The sequence below is a fragment of the Hyla sarda genome, chromosome 8 (assembly GCF_029499605.1).
Source record: "Hyla sarda isolate aHylSar1 chromosome 8, aHylSar1.hap1, whole genome shotgun sequence".
NCBI classification, from domain to species: Eukaryota; Metazoa; Chordata; class Amphibia; order Anura; family Hylidae; genus Hyla; species Hyla sarda.
The window spans coordinates 110662517-110687033 of record NC_079196.1 but is presented as its reverse complement, the minus strand read 5'-3'; the positions used below and the strand labels follow the sequence as shown (position 1 = coordinate 110687033).

Genomic DNA, 24517 nt, shown 5'->3' with positions numbered 1-24517 from the left:
CATAAAATATCTGATCCGTAGACCAAACAATAACCGAAACATCCAGGTACAAGTTATCATCCTTTAGTATATTCCATAATATATGCATAGTATAGGTAACACAATGTATAATGGTGCAGGTAGTGTGCCCACGTAAAAAAACTGCAGAATAGAACAGCGACATCCCCTGAGGAAACTTAACCTAGCATAACATAGTCACAATGTATAATGTTGCAGGTAGTGTGCCCACGTAAAAAAAACTGCAGAATAGAACAGCGACATCCCCTGAGGAAACTTAACCTAGCATAACATAGTCACAATGTATAATGGTGCAGGTAGTGTGCCCACGTAAAAAAACTGCAGAATAGAACAGCGACATCCCCTGAGGAAACTTAACCTAGCATAACATAGTCACAATGTATAATGGTGCAGGTAGTGTGCCCACGTAAAAAAACTGCAGAATAGAACAGCGACATCCCCTGAGGAAACTTAACCTAGCATAATATAGTTCCCGCTAAACTTACCCCTACCCAACAGAGAGGATATAGGATCAAAACAGAGAGAAATTATGGAGTATCTAAGGGCAATGGGGGGGATTTATCAAAGTTTTCTATTTCCCGCATCAATATAGATCAACCAACAGAGGGTTAGGCTGGTCTATTGTGCGCTTAATTTATCAAAAGTCGCACGGCTCTTGATAAATTCTGCACACGGACTTTGGGATCTATGGTTTAGACTATATTTAAACCTCCTCCAGCATGGTCTGACATTTCAGCGTAATTTCATCCGATGCAAATTTTCGCCTTAAAAGTCGCTAATGATAAATTCAGCACCAGTGCATTTTTCCATCTAAAATAGCCTAGAATGCATCAGGGACTAAAAATCCTCTAAAGCAAAAGTCGCGAAAAAGTCGCACGGATTTAGACTGCGACTTTCTGTGTGACAATTTTAGATGGGAAAAACCATTCTAAATCCTTTGATAAATCTCCCCCAATAAGAGGAAGAGAACCAAGGTTCCCAAACTAAATTAAATCGATCCACTTGAACTTCCCTAATAGCAGACAATTTTTCGTTCAACATAATTGAATTAACCCTCTCCACTACTCTGGCAAAATGGAGGTCTGGCTTCTGCCATTGGGAAGCAATATGAATGCGTGTGGCAAGCAAGATATACTGGGAAAGTTTAAATGGACGAAACTGCATTCTAGGTGGTTTATGGCTTAAGAGACAGTAAGACGGGGTATGTGGTACTCTGCAGGAGAGAATAGATGACAGCATGTCTACCACTTGTTTCCACAAACCTGCTACTACTGGACAGCTCCACCAAGTGTGGTACAATGTGCCCCTGGCTCCACACTCACGATAGCACAGTGGGGAAACAAGAGGATAGATGGTATGAAGGAGCGTTGGCACCCTATAGGAGTGGTGCAATATCTGTAGCGAGCTTTCGACCAGGGATACCTGCGAGCTGCCTTTACTAATAGTTGTGCAACACTCCCTCTACTGTGCAAGCATGAGAGTTGTATGTATATCTGCCTCCCAATCTAGCATAAATTTAAGTTTGACATCCCGAGGTGGAGAATTAAAATGTGCATATAAGTGAGAAAGTAAGCCCGGCATATCTGGAGAGTACAACATATGTTGTTCAAATGGAGTGGGGGAGAAGTAGTGTGCCCCGGTGTAGCTGAGTGGCATAAAATGACAAAACTTGCCTCGCCCTAAAATGTTCCCTCACTGGTATGATGTGGCGTTGGCACAGCGCGGCCAGGGTGGGCAAGGAGTAGCCTGCCAGTAGGTCATTTAAACAGAAAAGATTGTGTCTGCCACCAAAGGAAAGAGGGCACTAATCCTGGAGAAAAAGATGGATTACATAAGTAAGGAAGAAGTGGAGAAGGAGAAGATTGCAGAGAGAATTTGAAGCAAACCTGATGCCAGAGAGAGAGAGCGTACAAGGTGACTTGGGCAGAAGAAGGGAGAAGGGGAGATGTAGGGGATGCAGTCCACATAAGGGCAGCTAACGAATAAGGATATACCAAAGACTCCTCCAGATCAACCCACCTAGGAGCTCCCCTCTTCACATTAATTAGGGCAAGTTGTGCTATACGAGCCGCGTAGTAATATTTAATTACATTTGGTACGGAGAGACCTCCCACTCTCCTGTGAAGATGCATAACAGCCCGCCCAATCCTAGGTCGTTTATAGGAATATATTCGAATATATCCTTCTGTAGGGAAAGAATGTCCTTCCTCAGGACAGGTATGGGGAAGGTCCCAAATAAATATAACAGACGTGGCAGTAACAACCATTCTAACAACAGTTATTCTCCCCACCCAAGAAATATAAGAGTAATTCCATTTCTTAAGATCAGCTCTCAGAGAATGGTATAAGGGAGGATAACATGCCTGCGGAGGAGTCCCTAAAGCCAAAATTCCGAGCGATGAGGTGTTTAGTTGTGGTAGGTACATTACAACAATAAAGTGACCATTTAAATTAATATGCATGAGAGCAGTTTTGCTATACAACTTGCTGAACTGATTGTCTTGTTCATAAAAAGTATCTGAAATGAAAAATAGTTACTGTTTGTTATCACTGGTATGGGGATTTTGGGATTCTGTCCAGTAGTAGGCCATTTTACCTTGTTATCTAGGTTTTCCCATTAGTTGTATAAAGCTTTATTACAAACAAAAGTCCATGAGCTTTGTTCAGACCTCTTACAGGAAACCAGGAAAGGAGTTTCATTGAAGCAAAAATACATTTTATGCCCCAAATCAATACACGTTTCTAGGTATACAGCAACTCTTCTTCAGTAAAATGTGGTATCCCAGTACAGAACATAGCATAGCAAAGGGTTGGAGAATTTATCTAAGGCTAAGTTCACATCACTGTGTGTGCCTCCGAGCTGCGGATACGTCGGGAATATTTCAAAATGACACATCAACATATCCGTGCTTAGTCAGGCACTAGCCCCGTTCATTTTAGTGGCCCGAGTGTATAGTAAAGTTTTGACTCAGACAAAAAAATGTGGCTGGGAGCGATTTAAAATTTTAGACAAAACTTGGATACGTTGGGAAAATGACCCGAATGTAGTATCTACCTGACTATGCTCAGGCCATTGAAATTAATGGGGCCCATGTATGAGCATTGATACGTCAGCATGTCATTTTGACATTTTCCTGATGTATGTGTGCCTCAGGGGCACCAATTGTGATATGAACGTCGACCATCAAAATGCAACAATGTAGAGTGGCAAAAAGAAAAATTTTCTTTTTGGATAATAATATATTATAAAAGCAACTGCAACACGTTTCTAGTCTGTACGTGACTGTTCATCTGGCATGTGCCTGATAAAGAGTCTGGGACAGACTAGAGATGTGTTGCGGGTACTTTTATAATGGCTGTATTGTTTTTGTGGGTAAAATGGCTGTTTACCTGCAAGATAATGGTCATTAACTGTGCCCACATGTGGACATGCTTTTTGGACCTTATGTTGGTCCGTACCTTAAGGGAACAATTCAAATGGTTTTAAAACTTCAATGGAAAAATAGCTTCAATGGAAAAAACATTGCTGTTATATCCTAATGCACAATACCTTTTGTGAAGCTTTTCCCTTTAAGTTTACCTTTTATAATTCATTCCCAAGAAGTTGTGATCATTGTGTACCATGTTACAGATACATTGGCGTTGCAGCCCAGTCATGGTTACTGTTCATACAAGCTTGTTCGTATTACATTGCCACTTCTCCTCTCAACCCTCTCAGAATGCAGAGAGGCACTACCTACTTAAAGGGGTACTCCGGCCCTAAGACATCTAATCCCCTATCCAAAGGATAGGGGATAAGATGTCTTAGGGCCGGAGTACCCCTTTTGAACGGTTTATCTAGGGTCACAAAAATAGAGCTGATTGCCTAAAAAAAAAAAAAAACAGCACCACACCTGTCCTCAGGTCATGTATGGTATTCCAGCTCAGATCTAGTGAAGTAAATGGAACCAAGATGTCATACCACACACACAAGCTGAGGACAGCTGTGATGCTGTTTTTGGAACAAAATAATCTTTGTTTTTCTATTACAGGATAACCTCCACATTATTCTTTACTAATAGCCTGTGCTTCACTTTTTAGGCTAAATATTTTTGCAAAGCTTCTTTAAATACTTAGGTGCATAACAAGATTTTATGTGGATCACTAGAGGCATTAAAAGCGAATGACACATTTTGTAAAATATATTTTTTATTCTTGTTTTGTATTAAATTTGGTGCAAAAACATTTTCTCCATAAACCTATATTCAAAGTTCAGCTTTTTTTTTCACTTCTACAGCCTCTTCAGAGTAATGTGTGAGCTCTATTTTTTTCCCTCTATACTTGTTGACATCCTTTATGATTCTCCCAGTATGACAGCCAGGCCCCCAGCTAGGACTGAAGAAACCATTTACATGCTGCGGTCAAATCATGACCACTGCGTGTAAGGGATCTGTAGGGTTATGTGATCCATTGGCAGCCTTACGACACGATTGGCAGTGGGTCTCCATGGTAATTGGGGGCCTTCTGAAGGCCCCAAGGGCTGTCATGTAATGTATGTATGTAAAATACACTGCACTACAATGGTATTGTCGTGTATTAAATGAGTGATCAGAAGAAAGTCCCCAAATGAGATTTTAAAGAGTAATAAACCCCCCCCCCCCCCAGCCAAAAACAATTGCATGAATTCCCCTTACAAAAACGATTTGGTATCGCCACATCTGTAATGACCCAAACTATAAAAAGAAAAAAAAGTGTAAATTTCATTATTTTGTTAATCGGCCTGGTAAAGGTAGTGATCTAAAATGTACCTTAAAGTTATACCATTGTAGTCCCCATGCAGCTCCATCATGACAAAAAATAAGAAAGTTATGGGTGGTCCAAGGAAGGCCACCTGGTGAACATGTGACAAGGTCATAGGTGCCCAATGCTTATTGATGCCTGTGGGGAGTAAAGGCAGCTAATACTGGAGCTGGTCAGATTGCCCATCACAACTCCTATTAAATGGGCAGTTAACATTACAACTAGACCAGAGGAAGAAGGTGATCTGGTCTGATCAGTCACATCCTCATTATATAGATGGCTGAGTGTGTTCATCAAAAAAAGATGGTACTAAGGGTGCTTTCACACCACGTTTTGTACTTACGGTTCCCGAATACGGCTGGGAGGAGGGGGCGGGGCTTAATCACGACGCCCGCACTCAGCTGTATTCGGGAACCATATTTAATGCATGTCTATGAGCCGACCGGAGTGAACCGCAGCCTCCGGTCGGCTGCGTTTTCGGCCGTATGCGGTTTCCCGACCGCAGGCAAAAACGTGGTCAACCGTGTTTTTGCCTACGGTCGGGAAACTGCATACGGCCGAAAACGCAGCCGACCGGAGGCTGCCCCGCCCCCCTCCTCTCAGCCGTATTCGGGAACCGTAAGTACAAAACGTGGTGTGAAAGCCCCCTAAGATGCAATATGAGAAAGAGACCAGCCAGTGGAGGTAGCTCTGGGGACTGTCCTCCTGGTAAAACTTTGGATTCTTCCATTCAAGTGGATATAATGTACCACCTACATAAATATTGTTGCACATACTTGAATATCAACCTGTATTTTTCATATGGGTAGCAGCTGGAATTAGAATTCTATGTGAACAATTTTCGTGAAGCTATTCTTTAAAATACAATAAAGGGGTTGTCTGGGGAAAAATATCTTATTCTCTATCCGCGTCTGTCATTTAACATTTCATATCCAATTCGTTCTACTCGTGTTTGTGTTATGTGAGTTTCCTATGTATTTTGACCCCTTTATCATATGTACAGTGCCCTGGAACCAAGTGTGCTATAAAAAAAAAAATAATAATAATAATAATAATAATAATTAATTATAATCTTGGGTGACACACTGGTGCAAACTTGTAAAGTTATATTTCTATTATGCCTTATACTAAACACTCTGATAGCTGCTGAATGCCTTTATAACCTTTTCAGTGATCTGATGTTAACAATATCTATATTTTTTGGCAAAAAATGTCTTACTAGTCACTAAGTGTAGATCTGCCCCAGTAGCATCCCCACATGCTAGAACGCTGATCCTGGAAAAGTAGCTTGTGGTCCTTTACAACATACTTACTTCAGTCTTGTTGATACCTGTTTGATATATATTATGCTCACTATAGTATTGCCTATCCCTTCTTATTCTTCATGCATCAACAAGCAGCAATGAAGGGTGTCTAAAACCCTGCTGGTATGCAGAGCGAGAAGCCGTACAAAGCGCCACTTCCTGGCAGATGCTGTCAGAGGTAATTGAGCGGAGAAACAAGTCTCTGTGGCTGGAAACATAAAGTTTCTGTTTTTCAGAAAGATATCATTGTTATATACTTTTTTTGTTTCCCATTTTCCTCCCATAACACCAGTGAATAATTACAAGAAGATCATCTCTTAAAGGGGTTGTCCAGAACTTGTAGAAAACTGGCTAAAAGCTGGAACTAATATAAATTAAAAAACTTTACTTCCCCTTAAAGCGCCAGTGTCACACAGACAAGTTTCGATCGATTGAGGTCTTGGTGTTCAGATCTTGTAAACTTATAATGGAAACCTGTGATGCTCAACGAAATGGGGAGGACGGAGAGCTGGGGGGTGAAATGCTCATCCACACTCTTCTCTTGGCTCTATCTAGTGATCGATACCACCCAGATTGCAACTGATCAAATCTTTTGACATGACATGTCAAAGGTTGACACTAACCCTTTAAATCCACCACTGCTTCAACCCTGCATCATGATTGGGATCCCATGGAACCCAATAAAAAACTTCCTGACGTGTGTGGTCACAGAACATACAGCGGTCCCAAAAAATCCAGTGCAGTCCCTCAAACCTCTGAAATGCCTCAGGGGGCTGATGGAATGGCACAAGGGGGTGATGAAATGGCACAGGGGGGGTAATGGTCAGAAATCCTGTGGTAGCGGGATTAAGAAAACAGTCCCGCACAGGGGTCTACTTCAGTGTTACCAACTAGGCCTGCAACAGTGATGTCATGTCCATTGTTCCCATGGTGGTGTAGGCACTAACTGCCCTAAGCGCTTTCCGTTTGCATTTGAATGCCATGGCGAGTGAATGGCTGCAGCATCATGCAAATGATATGTCATAACCGCTGCAGGGGTGGCAGGGAACATTGAAACAGTGACAATGGAGTGACAGGGATTTACAGAAAAGTAAAGCCAGATCTCTTAAAATTCTGGACATCTTTTTTAAGTCATATATTGAGTCATATTTTACCTATATAATGTCAGCCCTGATCTTCCTTTAGTCAAAGCATTAAAATACATATCCAATCAGGATTATAGTGTGTGGCACTTTGGTCTGTCTGCCTTAAAGGGAAACTGACCGCAGCATCGCCCGCACTAACCTGAATATTCATTTTAATAGTGCAGAAAAAATCTGTTCAGCCGTTCCTGAGCAATCTGCATTTAGATTATAGTAATAATATGCAAATTCGATTTTCTGACCATTGTAGGCTGTCTTCTCACTTTTTAGCAATGTTTCACCTGGCTGAAGACCGCCTCCATTACTCAGAAAATGAAATTTACATCAGATGAAAGTAACAGATTGCTCAGTAATGCAGGGATGTGGAAATCCTATCGCCCGACGCCCGGGATATGTAGTTCCGGTCGCCGGGCAGGTGAATTGTTCATAGATTTAGCCCTGTATCGGGCTAGCAGGGACAGACAGACTTCCCCCTTATTTTTCTTTAATGCCGGTGTGAGGCGCAGGAGACGATGCAAGTCTGCACCTCACACCGGCGCTCAGGGTGTATGGAGGGGGCGGCGGCGGCCCCCAGCTGATTTCAGTAGCCAGGGGGCTGCTGCTCAGAGCCCCCCAGCCGGCATTTCTGCCTGTCTACGTGATTGTCGCTGGGAGCAGATTTGCAGACGTGCGCTGCGCACGCACAAGTCTGCTCTTAGCCCCTGAGGTGCCGGTGTGAGGTGAAAAAATTTCGGACCAACCGAGGGCAGAGCCCGAGGTCCGCACGTCTGCAGGAGAGAATTAAGCCACGCCCCCTCATCCCCCTTCCAGGAGGATGGAGAGCGCAGCTCTGCAAGACAGGGGAAGAATGAGTACACAGCTCCTCCCCTCCCCTGATCTGTCTACACAGGACCTAACTTATTAGGGATGTAAGAAAAAATCGATTCTCGCGATAATCGCGATTTTTCATTTGCCGATACAGAATCGATTCAAAATATTTTTGAATCGATTCTTTTAGGGATGTGGAATTTTTAATAAAACGCACTTTCTCTTACCTGCCAACGAGCCCGCGGAGCTCCGGTACAGGTGTTCGGTCCCCGGGCTGTATTCTTCTTACTTCCTGTTAGTCCGGCACGTCACATGGAGCTTCAGCCTATCACCAGCCGCAGCGATGTCCCGCCTCCGCTGGTGATAGGCTGAAGCTCCATGTGACGTGCCGGACTAACAGGAAGTAAGAAGAATACAGCCCGGGGACCGAACACCTGTACCGGAGCTCCGCGGGCTCGTTGGCAGGTAAGATAAAGTGCGTTTTATTTTATTTTGCAGCCCGCACGGGATAACATGAGAAAAGTGAGCACCGGAGTACTAGATCGCCGCTGTCAAAGCTGACAGCGGCGTCTATTGGGATCTATGAATGCTCCCAGGTGGGCGATATATCGCGATGTATCGTCACCTAGACGGTATCGCGATATATCGCGATATATCGAATCGCCACACTGGTATCGCGATTCGAATCGAATCGCCAAATTCTTGGCGATTCACACCCCTATAACTTATCACGGGGAGGTTTCAAGTTTTCATGGGGGAAAATACTGAGCAGGGGGAGGGGGAGAGGACATGTGTGTGAATGAGACTGCACTGCACGGGCTGTGGATTTCACCTCACACCGGCTCAGGTGAGGAGGCCGAGCATGCAGGCGGCGTGAAGGGTGGTTGTATATGTATGTAATGTATGATATGGGGGGGTGTATTAGCGGCGGGTGTAAGTATGGTGTGTGCATATGTATGGTTTATGTGTCATGTGTATATGTGTATGGTGTCTGTGTATGTGGGATGTGTGTATGATGTGGGGTGGGCAGCGGCAGGTGTATGTATGATGTGTGCATATGTATGGTGTATATTTATGGTGTGAGTGTATGTGTATATGGTGTATGTGTGATGTGTGTATGTAATGTATGATGTGGGTGGGCAGCGGCAGGCGTATGTATGATGTGTGCATATGTATGGTGTATATTTATGGTGTGAGTGTATGTGTATATATGATGTGTGTATGGTTTATGTGTGATGTGTGTATGTAATGTATGATGTGGGGTGGGCAGCGGCAGGTGTATGTATGATGTGTGCATATGTATGGTGTATATTTATGGTGTGAGTGTATATGTATATATGATGTGTGTATGTAATGTATGATGTGGGGGGGCAGCGGCGGGTGTATGTATGATGGATAGGGGATAAGATTTTTTTGCCCGGAATACCCCTTTAAGTCAATTGACAAATTTGTAGACAAATGGTCTGGGAAATTTTTCTTGGCTTTGGAGAACAAGTGTTCACTGGTGGCATCTCTTCGTGAACAAAGCTAGCGTGGAATGCTCTCTTGACCTTCCTATAGTTGTCTTTATTTGATGGTGTGACTCGTTAGCAGAGCTGGCCTCTTTCCTATGAAATGAACTCAAAAAATAATTCTGTTACCCTACTAATAGATATAGTAACAAGCCAGGCTCAATATGGGAATGTGCTAACATTCTTCACATTTCTTCACTTATTGTTTTTGAAATGCTGTTTTCCTTTTTATTCCACTTGGAATATGCAAACACTATGCTATATTTTATTGCCATTTTCTTTTTATTAATGTTTTTTGAGTATAACATGTTTTAGATTTTTATAATAGTATTTTTTGAATAGTTTTATTAAAAGTATTTAATAAGATACATTTAAGTCTAGGGTTCCAACAATGAATCCATATTATCAGTTAAAGGGGTATTCCAGGCAAAACCTTTTTTTATATATATCAACTGGCTCCGGAAAGTTAAACAGATTTGTAAATCACTTCTATTAAAAAATCTTAATCCTTCCAATAGTTATTAGCTTCTGAAGTTTTCTGTCTAACTGCTCAATGATGATGTCACGTCCCGGGAGCTGTGCATGATGGGAAAATATCCCCATAGGATAGCAGTTAGACAGAAAACAACAACTCAACTTCAGAAGCTAATAACTATTGGAAGGATTAAGATTTTTTAATAGAAATAATTTACAAATCTGTTTAACTTTACGGAGCCAGTTGATATATATAAAAAAAAGTTTTGGCCTGAAATACCCCTTTAAAGTGTACCTGTCACCAACAGAAACTTTTGATATAATGTAGATAATACCATAATATGTAAATTTGTAATATACATTGATTAAAAAATGTGTATATTTTTGGGTGAAAAAATGCTGTCCCTGCAGCTATTACCTGTGTGTGTCTATGAGGAGTCCAAATACAGGAAGTGAGGGCAGGAAATGCAGCTCTCTGTGCAGGCTCCTGGCTTGCCAATCATCCTGCTGTGTGAGCCGGGGGTGTGTGCAGAGCCCTGCTTGTCCTAAGTGCACAGAGCCCTGCTTGTCCGCCCACACTTCTTGTATTTGGACTCCTCACAGAGACACACAAATAATAGCTGTAGGGACAAAAATATACACATTTTTTAACCAATGTATATTACAAATATACATATAATGGTATTATCTAAGTTTTTGTTGACGACAGGTACACTTTAAATCAATTATCCCGTCATCAATTAATCAAGTCCCGATTCGTTGTTAAGCAAAAAAAAAAAAGTCATAACGGCATCGTTATGACATTTGTAACTCATTTTTTTGGGTCAGCACTGCACTTCTGTGGGTGGCACTATACTCTGCCTGCTCCCCAGGTGGCTCAGAGTGTGGGAATATGAAGTTACAGTGCTGTGATGTCTTATTCCTCGCCATAAGCTCTGATTGGTCAGCACCTAATTGACCAATCGGAGCTCCCTGCAGGGAATATGAAATCACTGCACAGTAAATTCATATTCCCTGCTGGGAGTCTGCCAGCCTGGGGACGGAGCACAAGGCCACCCTTTTCTACTTAAAAAGTACGGAGGTGCAGGCACCATCAGTTAGGGCATAATGCAATCTAAGAGAAGGTCCTCCTAACTTTGCTGCCACTCAGTGTTCTGAACATTATGTTCAGAACGCTGGTTCGGGCTGCTGTGGTCATAACTAGGGATGTCCCGATACCATTTTTTTAAGACGAAGTACGAGTACCGATACTTTTTCTTAAGTACTCGCAGATACCAATTACCAATACTTTTTTCAATGTCATGTGGCTTTTTTTTTTTCCCTTAAGGGTACGTTCACACGGGGGGATCCACAGTGTATTTTATGCTGTGGATCCGCCCTTGAAGGACCGCTACGTGGTGCCTTTAGATGTGCCTACTAGGAGCAGCAATACGCTACTATGAGCAGACATCGCTTCAGTGTGTCTGCTCGTAGTGGTGTACTGCCGCTCCGGCCAGGAACATCTAAAGGCAGCATGTAACGGTCCTTTATCGGCGGATCCACAGCGTAAAATACGCTGTGGATCCTGCCGTGTGAATGTACTCTTAATGGAAAAAAAGGTTGTTTTTTTTTGTTTGTTTTTATAAGAGAAAGGGCTTTTTTATACATATAAAATATATGTATATTGTTTTTTATTTAAATACTCAAAAAGGTCCTCCAGGACATATATCTTTTTCGTATCTCAATCTCATATTGAATTGTCTATGTCCCTCTAGCCGTACTCTACTTACATACATTATACACCAAAATGATGTAGAGCTTACACTTAAATGAATTAAAATCAAATGTTCTTAACATGATTAAAATATAACATGAAGCTCTGCAGACAGGATCAACCAGTGTAAACAAATTGGAGTGTGAGGTTCAGTACTGTAGTATCCAAAAGCACTCTTTATCAATTATCAACAATTTATCCCAAAGGGATTCAAAAAGTATATTATATGCAAAACAATAAATTACTAGCCTGTTAGTGTCCCCAAACCTTCAGAGCTCACTCCTGAGAATCTGTCAGGTACCATTACCTGCTACAGTACTATATATGCATATGCATATAAAGTGCCATAAACATCCTCACACATAGTGACTAGGAACCACTTCACTCCACTACCCCAAAAGCTGCTGTTTCATCACCTTCCTTTTTTTCACTTTTATAGTCCCTATAGGGGACTATTGCATGCAATCTGTACATTGCATATACACTGATTAATGCTATGCCATAGCATAGCAGTGATCAGTGTTATTGGCACTCCTTAACTAATGTGCTTCAAGCAGAAAGAAAATTAGCAGCAGCTCACCAAAGGTAACTTCAGGTTTCTATTTATTAAAGCAGGTGTATAAACAGGTGCAAGTTCACATGCAAGGAGCGATGTCCGTTGCACACAATAATGTGCTTCTTCTGGCTCAACATACATTCACTGGGCTAGCCCCGGTATATATACACAGATAAATTGGCGTTACGTGTGCTGGAGCACTGGCGCAAAATGATGACGTGGTCATCCACCTGTCATACTTTGCAAGGTAAGTACCTATATAGGAGCAGCTATATAACCAAACAGGGGCAGCCACAGTAATAAGAAACAAAGTGCATTTAAGTGACATAAATAGAAAAGATTAGTGATATCTACATTGTTAAAAACTATTTTCAAATTATTTGATAGATCATCATCATTGAATTGTGACAGGTCTTTGTATGACCGTAAACCTCTTGGCACTCGGCCACATTCGCTATATGATCGGAGGGAATTGATTGTCCAAAAAAGTCTCACTTCTTTCTCAGATAGTAACGAGACCTTTTGTTCCAACGACTTCTGACTGAGTGTTTGTAGAATGTCCTTTGTTTCACATGCAGTGAAAAATGCACCTGTGTCAGATCTACCTGCGTTAAGTGCCGTGCCCACCTCGGCTTCTGAAAGTTCACTGTCCGACTTATTGTGCATATTAAAAATGATTATGGAGGGGATGTTGGGGTGCTTAAATTTGCTGGTCTAGAAATTGTATATGCCCCTAAAAATGGTGGGGACCGTGACAAGGCACTTCTGCAGAGAGAGGTGAAGTGGGTCCTTAGGACAGATGCTGTGGGTCCACTTGGCCTCAACGACAAGCTTGACATGAGTGGTTTTTCTATAAGATAATTTGAAAATAGTTTTTAACAATGTAGATCTCACTAATCTTTTCTATTTATGTCACTTAAATGCACTTTGTTTCTTATTACTGTGGCTGCACCTGTTTGGTTATATAGCTGCTCCTATATAGGTACTTACCTTGCAAAGTATGACCGCATAGTCCTTGTCTGTTCTCTGTCCGTGGTTGATTTCAGTCCACGGCCCGGCGTCCTCCGGTTCCCATAGAGATGAGGCTCTGGCAGCGCTAAGTGGAGCAGCAGGGCGGCCCTCCTCTTGTGGGCGGCCTGCCCGATTAGATTGTGACAGGTGCTGTTCTGAGCACAGGTTGATAACCATGTCGTCATTTTGCGCCAGTGCTCCAGCACACGTCACGCCAATTTATCTGTGTATATATACCGGGGCTAGCCCAGTGAATGTATGTTGAGCCAGAAGACGCATATTATTGTGTGAAACTGACATCACTCCTTGCATGTGAACTTGCACCTGTTTATACACCTGCTTTAATAAATAGAAGCCTGAAGTTACCTTTGGTGAGCTGCCACACATTTTCTTTCTGCTTGAAGCACTTCTACATTTGTTTGGACTTTTGTATGCTGAGCACCACCACCGGCTTAAGCAAGTTACTGTGTTCTGGACCTCGGTATAGGATTCCTGTAGTACTCCTTAGCTATCACAGTAGTGCCAGTTGAGATTTCTACTTGTATGTATGTATGTACTCCATGGCTGGCAACAGTAAAGGAGCAACGATGGACGCACAAAGCAGGGTAAGGGACCTCTGGCTGTCCTCACAACTAATTGTGGCATCTAAAGGGTTAATGCAGGTCCCGCCTATGATGTGCACTCAGCAGCTGATCGCACTGCATAGCTCGGGAGTGTGGAGAGTGCAAGCGGCTTACCCACGTCCATGATACCTGTGGGCGGGACTCCCGATGGCAGGTATGTGGGACATTTGCACGACTACAAGTACTCGTGCAAATGAACAGTATCGGTATCGGACATCCCTAGTCGTGACGTCAAGCCATGCCCCCTCGTGCCATCATGCCACGCCCCATCCATTCATTTCTATGGCAGTGGCCGGACACCCCCGCAATCAGACATCATTTCCCAATAGGGCATAAGATGTCTAGGGGCGAAGTACCCCTTTAAAGGTTAATGTCCGTCTTATAAAGTCATGTCATCACTTTGATATGCTAGAATCTTATGATTGGTGAGGTTTCAGCTTCTCTGGTAATCAATGGGGTCCCATTGGTCAGACCAGCACCAATGACAAAGTGATGACCTATCTGTGTAAGGAGGAAAATCCTTCTCAACTAATTTTGCCTGTTACTCTATCTTCAAATGAATTTATGTATGGCACACTTTTTATTTTTTCAACTGTACATCTTCTGTTATAGACAAGGGTCCTTTTATAAAGTCCAAGCACATAAGATGGCTATAAAGATTACTGTAAAATAAGGCCAGTTTCTTATAATATATATCTTTATTGTTCTTTCCCTTCACCATAGCAGACAAATAAGAAATACGGTACCAGAACGCTGAGATCACATCTCAAATTCTTAGTATAGTCCTACATTGTCTCTACAGCACATTGGGCATCTTTCCCTTATGGTATGGTTGCACCTGGCTTATTTTCCCTATTAACAAGTCAAAATCCACAAAAAGTCTGCAATACTACCAATTCACTACAAAATTCACCAATGTAGATTTCTTTACTGAAAAACTCATCTTCTCTAAAGCAGCACCATTTGGTATGAATTAGCTGCTGTAAAGTTCCGAGCAAAAATGCTGTAAAATACCTCTTATGAAAATCCACAGCATTTACACTATGTATGCCCATAGTTTAACCTATTGCATTATTGTAGAACAAACTGCTGCACGCCATTCTTTTATTACTATCACACTCAGGTTTAGCACTGTGAACATAGTCCGGGATGGGCCAAAACATCGGGAAATCTAGAACAAACTGAGTGTTACTACAAACTAAGTAATAATATTATAAATGTCAACTAACTTCTACTATCATATACCTGGACTTGCTATTACTAAGATTTTCCTAAACAGTCTTGATTTATATTTTTTACATTTATTTTGGACCTGAAGTCTTTTCTCTGAGCATAATATATGTTACATGTAGACCTATGCAGTAGAAGAGAGGGTCCTGGGATAGGCAGCTCCTGCGGTTACCCGGGAAAAAAGGATGGCTTCATGCGGCACCTGAGGATCGGGTTATGTTCAACAGAAAGACAAGTGACCAAATGGTAAAGGATACTTGTTTTATTAAATATGGTGACAAAATAAAAAGATAGAAACAAATTAAAGCAACGCGTTTCGCAAGGTAGCCCCCACTTAGCCAAGCCTGACGAAGCGGGGGCTACCTCGCGAAACGCGTTGCTTTAATTTGTTTTATCTATTTTATTTTGTCACCATCTTTAATATAACAAGTATCCTTTACCATTTGGACACTTGTCTTTCTCTTGAACGAAAACCGATCCTCAGGCACCGCAAGAAGCCATCCTTTTTTACCTGGTAACCGCAGGAGCTGCCTGTCCCAGGACCCTCTCTTCTACTGCAAAGACCGACATCGCTGATGCTCAGGTGTGGATGCCGGGCTGCCATAGGATCACTTGAGAGTGCAATTACAGTCCACATATGTGCTTAACAGTGTTGTGCCTGCAGGGCAACAGCAATAGGTGAGTGAGATACCATTACCCACCTGTTGATATAACATCTGTTACCTCTTACTGTGCCAACAGCGGTACACTGATGCTTTGATCCACTGAATATGTATATGCATCACGTATAGATATATATGTAAACAATCTTTACCATCTATATGTCTTCATAACTTCCTATCATCATATTGTTATATATCTATTTTTATTCTTTTTACCATCTTTTTTTTTCGTCACTTAGCGCTATTTTTCTGTTCCTGCTTTTTTCTACATACTCCAATTCATACATTTAGACCTATTACACTGAACTTTTTCTAGTAACTTATTACAAATTCATTGTGTTTTTTTGTGTTTTCAAATAGGGTTTGAACTTGGGAGATTACCAAGGCTTAGCTATGTAATTTCCTTAACTGCAACATCAGTAAAGAATGGAGGCATTGGAAGTAGATGACATTAGTCCAGCACTTGAGGTCACTGAAGACTTCTTCAATTCATTCGATAATCTTGAGCATGTTGGTCATCAGTCTGAAGTCTTTGGCATTCATGAAGTTCCAGAACTCTTGGGAAATGACATATCTAATAAGATAAAGCAGAACGCTGATGGTCAAAATGCCAATAACTCTCACCGTAGTATCATTTGGGAGAGATGTAAAAGTAGCCTATTCGATGCCAAAGCAAAGAATGGTATCCATGCCAAAGAACATTTCTCTTCAATGAAAAGAACATTTCCGGATACCTCTTCATTGGCCGGAGAAGGAAAAGACACTTCCTCATTTAATTTTTTTACAGCTTGTCACCGTAGACGGGATAGACCTCGCTCAGTGAATGACACAGTAGCCCTTAATGAAGACACTCCAAAATTTAGACCAGGGCACAACAGATCTCGGTCAGATGTCACTCATGTGGATTGGAATAATGTTCGCAAGCCTGCCCCATTGCAGCGATCATCAAGCCAAGGGATTCATTTCACCAGAGACATTGAAGGAAATACTGGTATGTCTTTATATGTATTATCTTAACATAACTTTGGGGAAATACACAGTTCTTTATTCAAAAAACGCATTTTGATGTAGGAATAACACATTTTTGAGTGCAAACAAAAATAATTGTGTATCAAAATGCATTGTATGAATAAAGATTGTGACTTTTCTTAACTTTCTGCATCAGCTCTGTATTTGTCATTGGAATACAGCTCCCTGGTAAAACCTACATATATCCATTACCTACTTGAAACGTAATGGAGCATTATTTTTCTGATCTCCTACAATGTTTTAAAGATACACAACTGAACAACTGAAGCCACAAGCTACAATCCATATGTATACGCTATGTAGACAAAAGTATTGTTACACTGTTAAATAAATAGCTAATAATATTAATTAATTCAATATGATTTGTAGGATTATTAATAACACTTGTTCACACAGTAAATGTTAGCCTCACTTATACCTACATCGATATGCACATTATTGTCCCAAGCCAAAGAGAACTTGCAAGTAGTACTCCTGAAATGAAAGTATGGTGGAATTAAGGAATAACCAATTGTACTCTCAGTATACAAATTAATTAATTTCAATTAGTTAAGGAATTAATATCTAATTGTATTTAAAGGGGCAGCAACAAATAACTTCAGCAATATAGAGGCTAGGTGTCTGATCACATGGGGTCTCGTTGCTTGGACCTCTGGAGATCTCTCAAACCAGGACTCGATTTTCCGGTTCAATGGTGTGGTGAGATGAGCATGCATACTGCCTGGGACTTCATTTAGGACATCCAGTCCCAGCAGTCTATCCTAACCCCTCACAATCAGACACATCCCCTATCCTGTGGCATACAGCACCTGTAGCTTACCTGGCATCACACTGCTCATTTTGGACATTCTGCCCACAACATAGTCAGTTCAACTGAGTAGGTGGGTCTTTACATGTACATACAATGATAATATTTATATACACTTTGGCACTTTTCTTTGATCCATTTTGAGAGCTTTTTGTATTGGAGGTGTAATTAATTTACTTTCAATGTATGGTAAATGTAGATGCTATATTTTCTGGGTATGCTGCTAACTTACCTCCTGCGCTCCAGCGGTGGCTCAGGTGACCCACTCCGGTCCTCTTCCGCTTAGAAATCAGTGACGCTAGGGCCCAGAGTGTTACACTAGCCAGTTATTGGCTGCGGTGATGTCCTGCCTCGGGCAGTGTAGCGTAACTTCGGCCATGGGCGTCATGATTTCTGAGTGGAAAAGGACAGCAGTTGGGGACCGGAACGGGTCACCCGAGCCACCGCTGGAGCGCAGGAGGCAAGTAAGAGTGTGGTTTTTTTTTTTTTAAACACTGGTCACTGGCTAAGTGTTGAAAAAAAGAAAAAGCCCTCCTGCTGGATAACCCCTTTTAATAAGTAATTCTCTATGCCCAACACATTCCTGGCACATACAACAAACATATCCATAGTGTCCCTTTTGCCTGACAGAAGCTTATAGTATATGTTATTTGTCATTTTGTGGGGCCTGTATATGTTCATATACTTTCCATCTGTCAATTGTGCTTTTGTACACAAGGACTTCACACAAAAAATAGATAAATGTATGTATGAAAAAGGTTATTTATTTTAACATGAAAGTTAGCGGGCCAAGCATGCCTCTGGGGTAGCATTACTCAAAGCCAAATCCTCCCGACATATACCTCTATTGGAAGGCTCAGATGCATTGTGAACAAGGCATCTCCTATGATAACCGTTGGCTAGTATGAACTTACAGCAAACCTTAGAGTGTTCCTGTTTATATTACCTGCAACCCGCAGACAAATCCACAGGAAATACAGTGGGAGGATAACCTACCGGTGTAGAAGAGTACAATACTTTGGCTTTCCCCCTGTTAGCGGAGGATACAACCACATCTAGAACATATAGAGTAATTTGTCTGTCATTTTAGTGAAATATTACTGTGTTCATTTTATCAAGCGTCATTAGAAATGTACAAAAGCTGAAAATCAAACACTTTGTCATTTCACAGGCAAAATGCTGCACGGCTTCTGTTTTCAGTAGGAAAGCTTCCTTAGAAGTGACCTTAAAATATCAATGACATTAGGCTTTATTTCATTAATGGCGGATAAAATATGACTTTTAAAAATCTTTTACTGCAAGATAAAATCAGTGTTAATCCTATTATAGCAAACAGTAATAAGGTATAATTTGTATCCGCAAAGTGCTTTCTTTCAGCTATCCTCATAAAAGGCAGTAATTGCAAATCTGTTCATTTTTTATTATCTTTACACAATATCAGGCTGCGCATAATAGCTCCCTGTTCTACTTTCCGATACATGGTGACAGCCATGCTGCTTCTATTAAATGTAATTATTACATGGATGATGAGAATCTTATGCAAAATATATGTGCAGATATACAGAGGGTTAATGGGTAATTGTATTGTATTTTTAATTTGAGATTTTTTTTTAGACTTGTTGGCTATCTCTGTGTCTGCCTTGTTCAGCTTCTGCCAGAGGAGTGTATCTTTCTTCTTCCTCCACATTTATACATTATGTTGTGACGCGACTAGGGATCGACAGATTATCGGTTTGGCCGATATTATCCGCCGATAATCAAGATTTTGGGCATTATCGGTATCGGCAATTACATTGCCGATAATGCCCCGCCCCCCTGACCCGCCACACCGCGACCGCCCCCCCGCACCGCGTTGCACCCCCCACTGCACCGCCCCGGCCCCATTGCCTCCCCCATCCCCGGTTTTATAATAACCTGTTCCCGGGGCCGACGCTACTTCTGGCTCCTGCTGCGTCCTGCGTTACGCTGTATGCAATGACGAGTGACGTGACGTGAGAGACGTGATGTCACCGTCAGTGCGCACAGTGACAGCTCAGGAGGACGCCACCGGAGCCAGATGTAGAGTGGACCCCGGGCCCTATAAAACCGGGGATGGCAATGGGGCCGGGGCGGTGCGGTGGGGGGGGTGACGCGGCGTGGTGCGGCGGTAGGGGGCGCGGAGCGGTGCGGCGCGGCGGTGGGGGGAGTGGTGCGGCGGTGGAGGGAGCGGTGGCGGTGATTGGACTCAGGACCCCCGGACAGGCAGGGGGAGAGAAGCGGGTGGCGGCGGCTGTCTATGGCACCGCAAAAGCCACTGCAGTTCAGTGATTTAAAGCGCCCACTTTAAATCAATGACCTGCAGCGGTGTCACGGGGGAATAAATAGCCGATAACTTATACCGGAATATCGGTATAAGTTATCGGCTATCGGCCCTAACCTCCGCCGATTATCGGTATTGGCCCTAAAAAAACGATATCGGTCGATCCCTAGTAGCGACTATCCCCTTCGTTGTTTTTGTGGAAACCTGTCATAATCCCTGAAATGGAAAGTTTAAAGTGCAAAACCATTTTGTCATTTTAATTGAATATTTTATTTTAATTTAAATTCTAAATAAATAAATATAACGTATACAAGCCGACCCGAATGTAAGCCGAGGCCCCTAATTTCACCCCAAAAAACCAGGAAAAGTTATTGACTCGACTATAATCCTATGGTGGGAAATACATCATCCCCCCCCCCGTCATCACCCCCCCTTTCATCATCACCGCCTGCCAATCCCTTCATCAGTGGTCTTCAACCTGCGGACCTCCATTGGCTGTCCGGGCATGCTGGGAGTTGTAGTTTTGAAACCTCTGGAGGTCCGCAGGTAGAAGACCACTGCAGCCTTCGTCATCATCCAGCCCCCCCCCCTCTTTAGTTTTCTACTCACCTCCCCTCGGTGGGAAGGAAGGGTGAGCTGGTCCGGGCCATCTATGCTGCAGGGATCGTCCAGTGGTGAGGGTTAGTCGTTCTGGGCTGTCCATTTTCACCGGGGGGGCCTCTATTCGTGCCCCTGTGCGTCTTCGTCAAGGCAACGTCACTAGTCCGGGGCAGGTCCGGAGTGCGGAGAAGAGGCTCCCCCCCCCCCCCCGGTGAAAATGGACAGCCTGGAACGACTAACCCTCCCCACCGGACGGTACCTGCAGAATAGATGGCCCGGACCAGCTCACCCTTCCTTCCCACCGAGGGGAGGTGAGTAGAAAGCTAAAGGGGGGATCTGGATGATGACGAAGGCCGCAGTGGTCTTCAACCTGCGGACCTCCAGAGGTTTCAAAACTACAACACCCAGCATGCCTGGACAGCCGATGGCTGTCCGGGCATGCTGGGAGTTGTAGTTTTGCAACATCTGGAGGTCCGCAGGTTAAGACCACTGATGAAGGGATTGACAGGCGGTGATGATGAAAGTGGGGGGGGGATGATGACAGAAGGGGATGATGTATTACCCACCCTAGGCTTATAGTCGAGTCAATAACGTTTCCTGGGTTTTTGGGGTGAAATGAGGGGCCTCGGCTTATATTCGGGTCGGCTTATACTCAAGCATATACGGTAAATAAGCAAACCATTAAGGCAGAGGTAAGGCTCATATATAAAAAAAGATAAAATAAAGCTTTTAATTTACGCAATTGTTTTAGTGGGCTACTCCAGAGTGGAACTTTTTCATCTTTGTGGCATCTACCTAAAAGCAGTGTTAGGGTATGTTCACACTGAGGAATTGGGGCGGAAATCAAGCAGAAATTTTCTGCCCCAAAATATTGTTACTTTTCCACAAGAACTCACAGAGATTTCGCACGGAATTTCGCGCGGAAATGCAGGTTTCATGCGGAGGAGGAGTATCAAGTATTTCTATTCATAAAAATGTTTTTCTTTTTTTTTCCATGCGGAAATTCCGCGCCAATTCAGTGTGGAAATTCTTCTGACTAACAAATAAATAACATTGATCTCTATGGGAGAACGACACTGATTCCGCCTGAAAGAAAGAACATGTTCTTTCTTCAAGCGGAACAGACTTCCTCGTCAGAATTCTGCTTGAGGAAATTCCTCAGTGTGAACTGAGGGGCAGAAATTCTGCACAGCTCTATGGGGATTTTCACTGCTGAGTGAATTGGAGAGGAAAAAGCGAGCAGATTACTCGTGTAAATTCTTCTCCAATTCCTCAGTGTGAACATACCCTTAGGCTAGGTTACGCACAGGTTTTTTCTGGCGTTTTTTTTGCAGTTTTTGAGCCAAAGCCAGAAGTCTATTCAGAAGAAATGGGAAATATAAAGAAAGGACTTGTACTTCTCCTCCCTACTGGATCCACTTCTGACTTTTGGCTTTAAAACTGCATTGGCAGTTTAAAAAAAAAATGCCATAAAAAAAAAAATGGAAACCTAGCCTATTTTTAGCCCTTTCTGCAGACAAAGTATATAAATGCGTTAGAAGGCATTTACTGCCAGTCATAATTCATAGTGTGCTACTAATAATACTGCTATTCACGTTATTTCAGATACATGAGATACCTCTGAGAATTTGAAGGAGACTCAAGCTACTGCAAGAATTAACTCAGAACCTTAGAAAATGTAATTATATATTTATAGTATTTTGCTTATGCTGTAGACCTATAATGAATATAACCACTGAATTACTGCTTTGGGAGGCCTTTAAAGAGATTTGTGGCTTATAAATGAATTACCTGCATAGTATTCACTGCTCCCAAAAAAAGAGGGATGCCTAATAAGAAAGCCACATACAAATGTATAATGGACCCGACTTATGCCAAAAGCTTGTGTTTTTGGCATAAATTCAGGTGATGTGAGTCAGCATTTCTTTGATTTCTTCACAATGAAAATTGTAGCTGAGTACCTTGTTCAATAAAGGGGATGCTACAAAGAAATTCTTCCAAGAGAGCGTTGTTTTCCCGTGCAGCGTGTGTGTGCAATGTATACAACACTATGGCATATCGTAGCATATGCTGGGTCTGTAGGGAAGATTTATCATTGCCTTCCTGTCATTTTATTGGCTAAAATTCAATGGAAAACTGTTGCGCAGTTAGTTTATGCTTAAAAAAATGTTTGCGCAATTTCAAAATAGGCAACTTTGGCAAAAGTGACTGTGACATGCAGTTCTTCATTCTTGACTGTGCAGTGGACAAGATTTATTAACTGCATCTTTTTTTAAATGGCGCAAAAATATTGTGCAAACGTTCCAAAAAAACACAAATTCATACCACCTCTGACTTGCCTTAGAAAAATTATATCCTACAGCAAGTCCTAAGATGATTTTTCATTTGTGCAAAATTTATTAAAGCCTTGGGCCCTTTTCACACTGTAAAGTTGCTCCGTTATAAACTTCCATTAGGTTTCTTTCACACTATAGATTATTCATCCGTTATTAAACATCCGATTTCTGTATTGTAAAAAAAGCATGTATAAAATGGATGATATAACTGCTGCTAACGGCTGAATAACGTCTGTCTAAATAACGGACATATTCACCCGTTAAGACCCGTAATACCATCCATCATTTACCGTTATTTTATAGCCATTTTAACACCTCTGCCTACAGGCTCCCACAGCCGGGACTACTACTACTCCCATCATGGGACAGACTTGTTTCCATGATGGAAGTAGTAGTTCCCCGGCTGCAGGAGCCTGTCGGTGTCTCGGCAGGATATGTTCGTGTTTGTACTACTACCCCCATCATGGAACATACTCTATTCCTTGATGGGGGTTGTAGTACAGGGGCTGAGAGATTGATCGCACCGGGTCTCACTTCTGAGATCTGATGCAATCAGAAGTTAAACAGGTGGCATGCTCCACTCCCCTGCGATGTACGGAGGAGCCATTCAGGGCTCATGGAGGGGTTTTTAAACTTACAGTGTGCCTAATTACTGTATAATCACATTCCCCCTGACTTAAGTATATTCATTTTATTCCACTCATGTGTATATGTATGATTCCCTCCCTGCCTGCTGCCCAGTCATCTTCTAGCGCTGTCACAGCGCACAGCAGGGACATGCCATTCCATTCCCTGCTGCTCATCTCCGTACCTGACAGAGATGAGCAGCTGAGAATGGAGGGACCTGTCTCCCGTGTACGCTGCTTCATTCATTCACCGCTGTCGCCACCGGTTCCCGTCGGGTACGGAGATGAGCAGTGGGGAATAGACTGACATGTCCGTCCCCGCTGTGCGCTCTGACATGTCAGGCGGCAGTGGGGAATATATGAATGAGGCAGCGCATTGGGAGGTACAGGTCAGGTACCGGCGGTGGGGAATGGAGCGCTATAACAGCGCACGGGGGGGGGGGGGGGGGGGAGGTCCCTCCATTCTCCGCTGCTCCTCTCTGTCAGATATGGAGATGAGCAGCAGGGAATGGAATGGCATGTCCCTGCTGTGCGTTGTGACAGTGCTAGAAGATGACCGGGCAGCAGGAAGGGGGGAATCCTACATATACACATGGGGGGGGGGGGGGGAATAAAATTAATATACTTAAATCAGGGGGAATGTGATTATACAGTAATTAGGCACACTGTAAGTTTAAAAACCCCGCCAGGAGCCCTGAATGGCTCCTCCATACCGGCCATTAAGGGCTCCCGGAGGGGAATTTAAAAATGAAAGTAAAAAAACATCGTACATCGCAGGGGAGTGGAGCATGCCGCCCGCTCCCTGTTTAATAACTTCTAATCGCATCGGGTCTCAGAAGTGAGTCCCGGTCCGATAATTCCCTCAGCCCCTGTACTACAACTCCCATCATGGAACAGAGTCTGTTTTATGATGGGGATAGTAGTACAAACACTAATGTAGCGTCCCCAG

The 24517-nt window shown here is 42.7% G+C and overlaps 1 protein-coding gene and 1 long non-coding RNA gene across 3 annotated transcripts in view; one reads left to right on the top strand and one right to left on the bottom strand.

The window, feature by feature from the left end:
• Window positions 1-24517, top strand: part of PLEKHM3 (pleckstrin homology domain containing M3) — a 232986-nt gene that overhangs the window by 7848 nt on the left and 200621 nt on the right. For both annotated transcript variants that reach the window (XM_056534528.1, XM_056534529.1), the window contains exon 2: window positions 16231-16861. In XM_056534528.1, coding sequence (XP_056390503.1) covers window positions 16297-16861 — 565 coding nt within the window. In that variant the 5' untranslated portion in view covers window positions 16231-16296. The remainder of the gene's footprint in view (window positions 1-16230; window positions 16862-24517) is intronic.
• The window catches only part of LOC130284307 (uncharacterized), a 71142-nt gene continuing 63910 nt past the window's right edge, over window positions 17286-24517 (bottom strand). The window contains exon 3 of the long non-coding RNA XR_008846977.1: window positions 17286-17373. This is a non-coding gene — a long non-coding RNA (uncharacterized LOC130284307). The remainder of the gene's footprint in view (window positions 17374-24517) is intronic.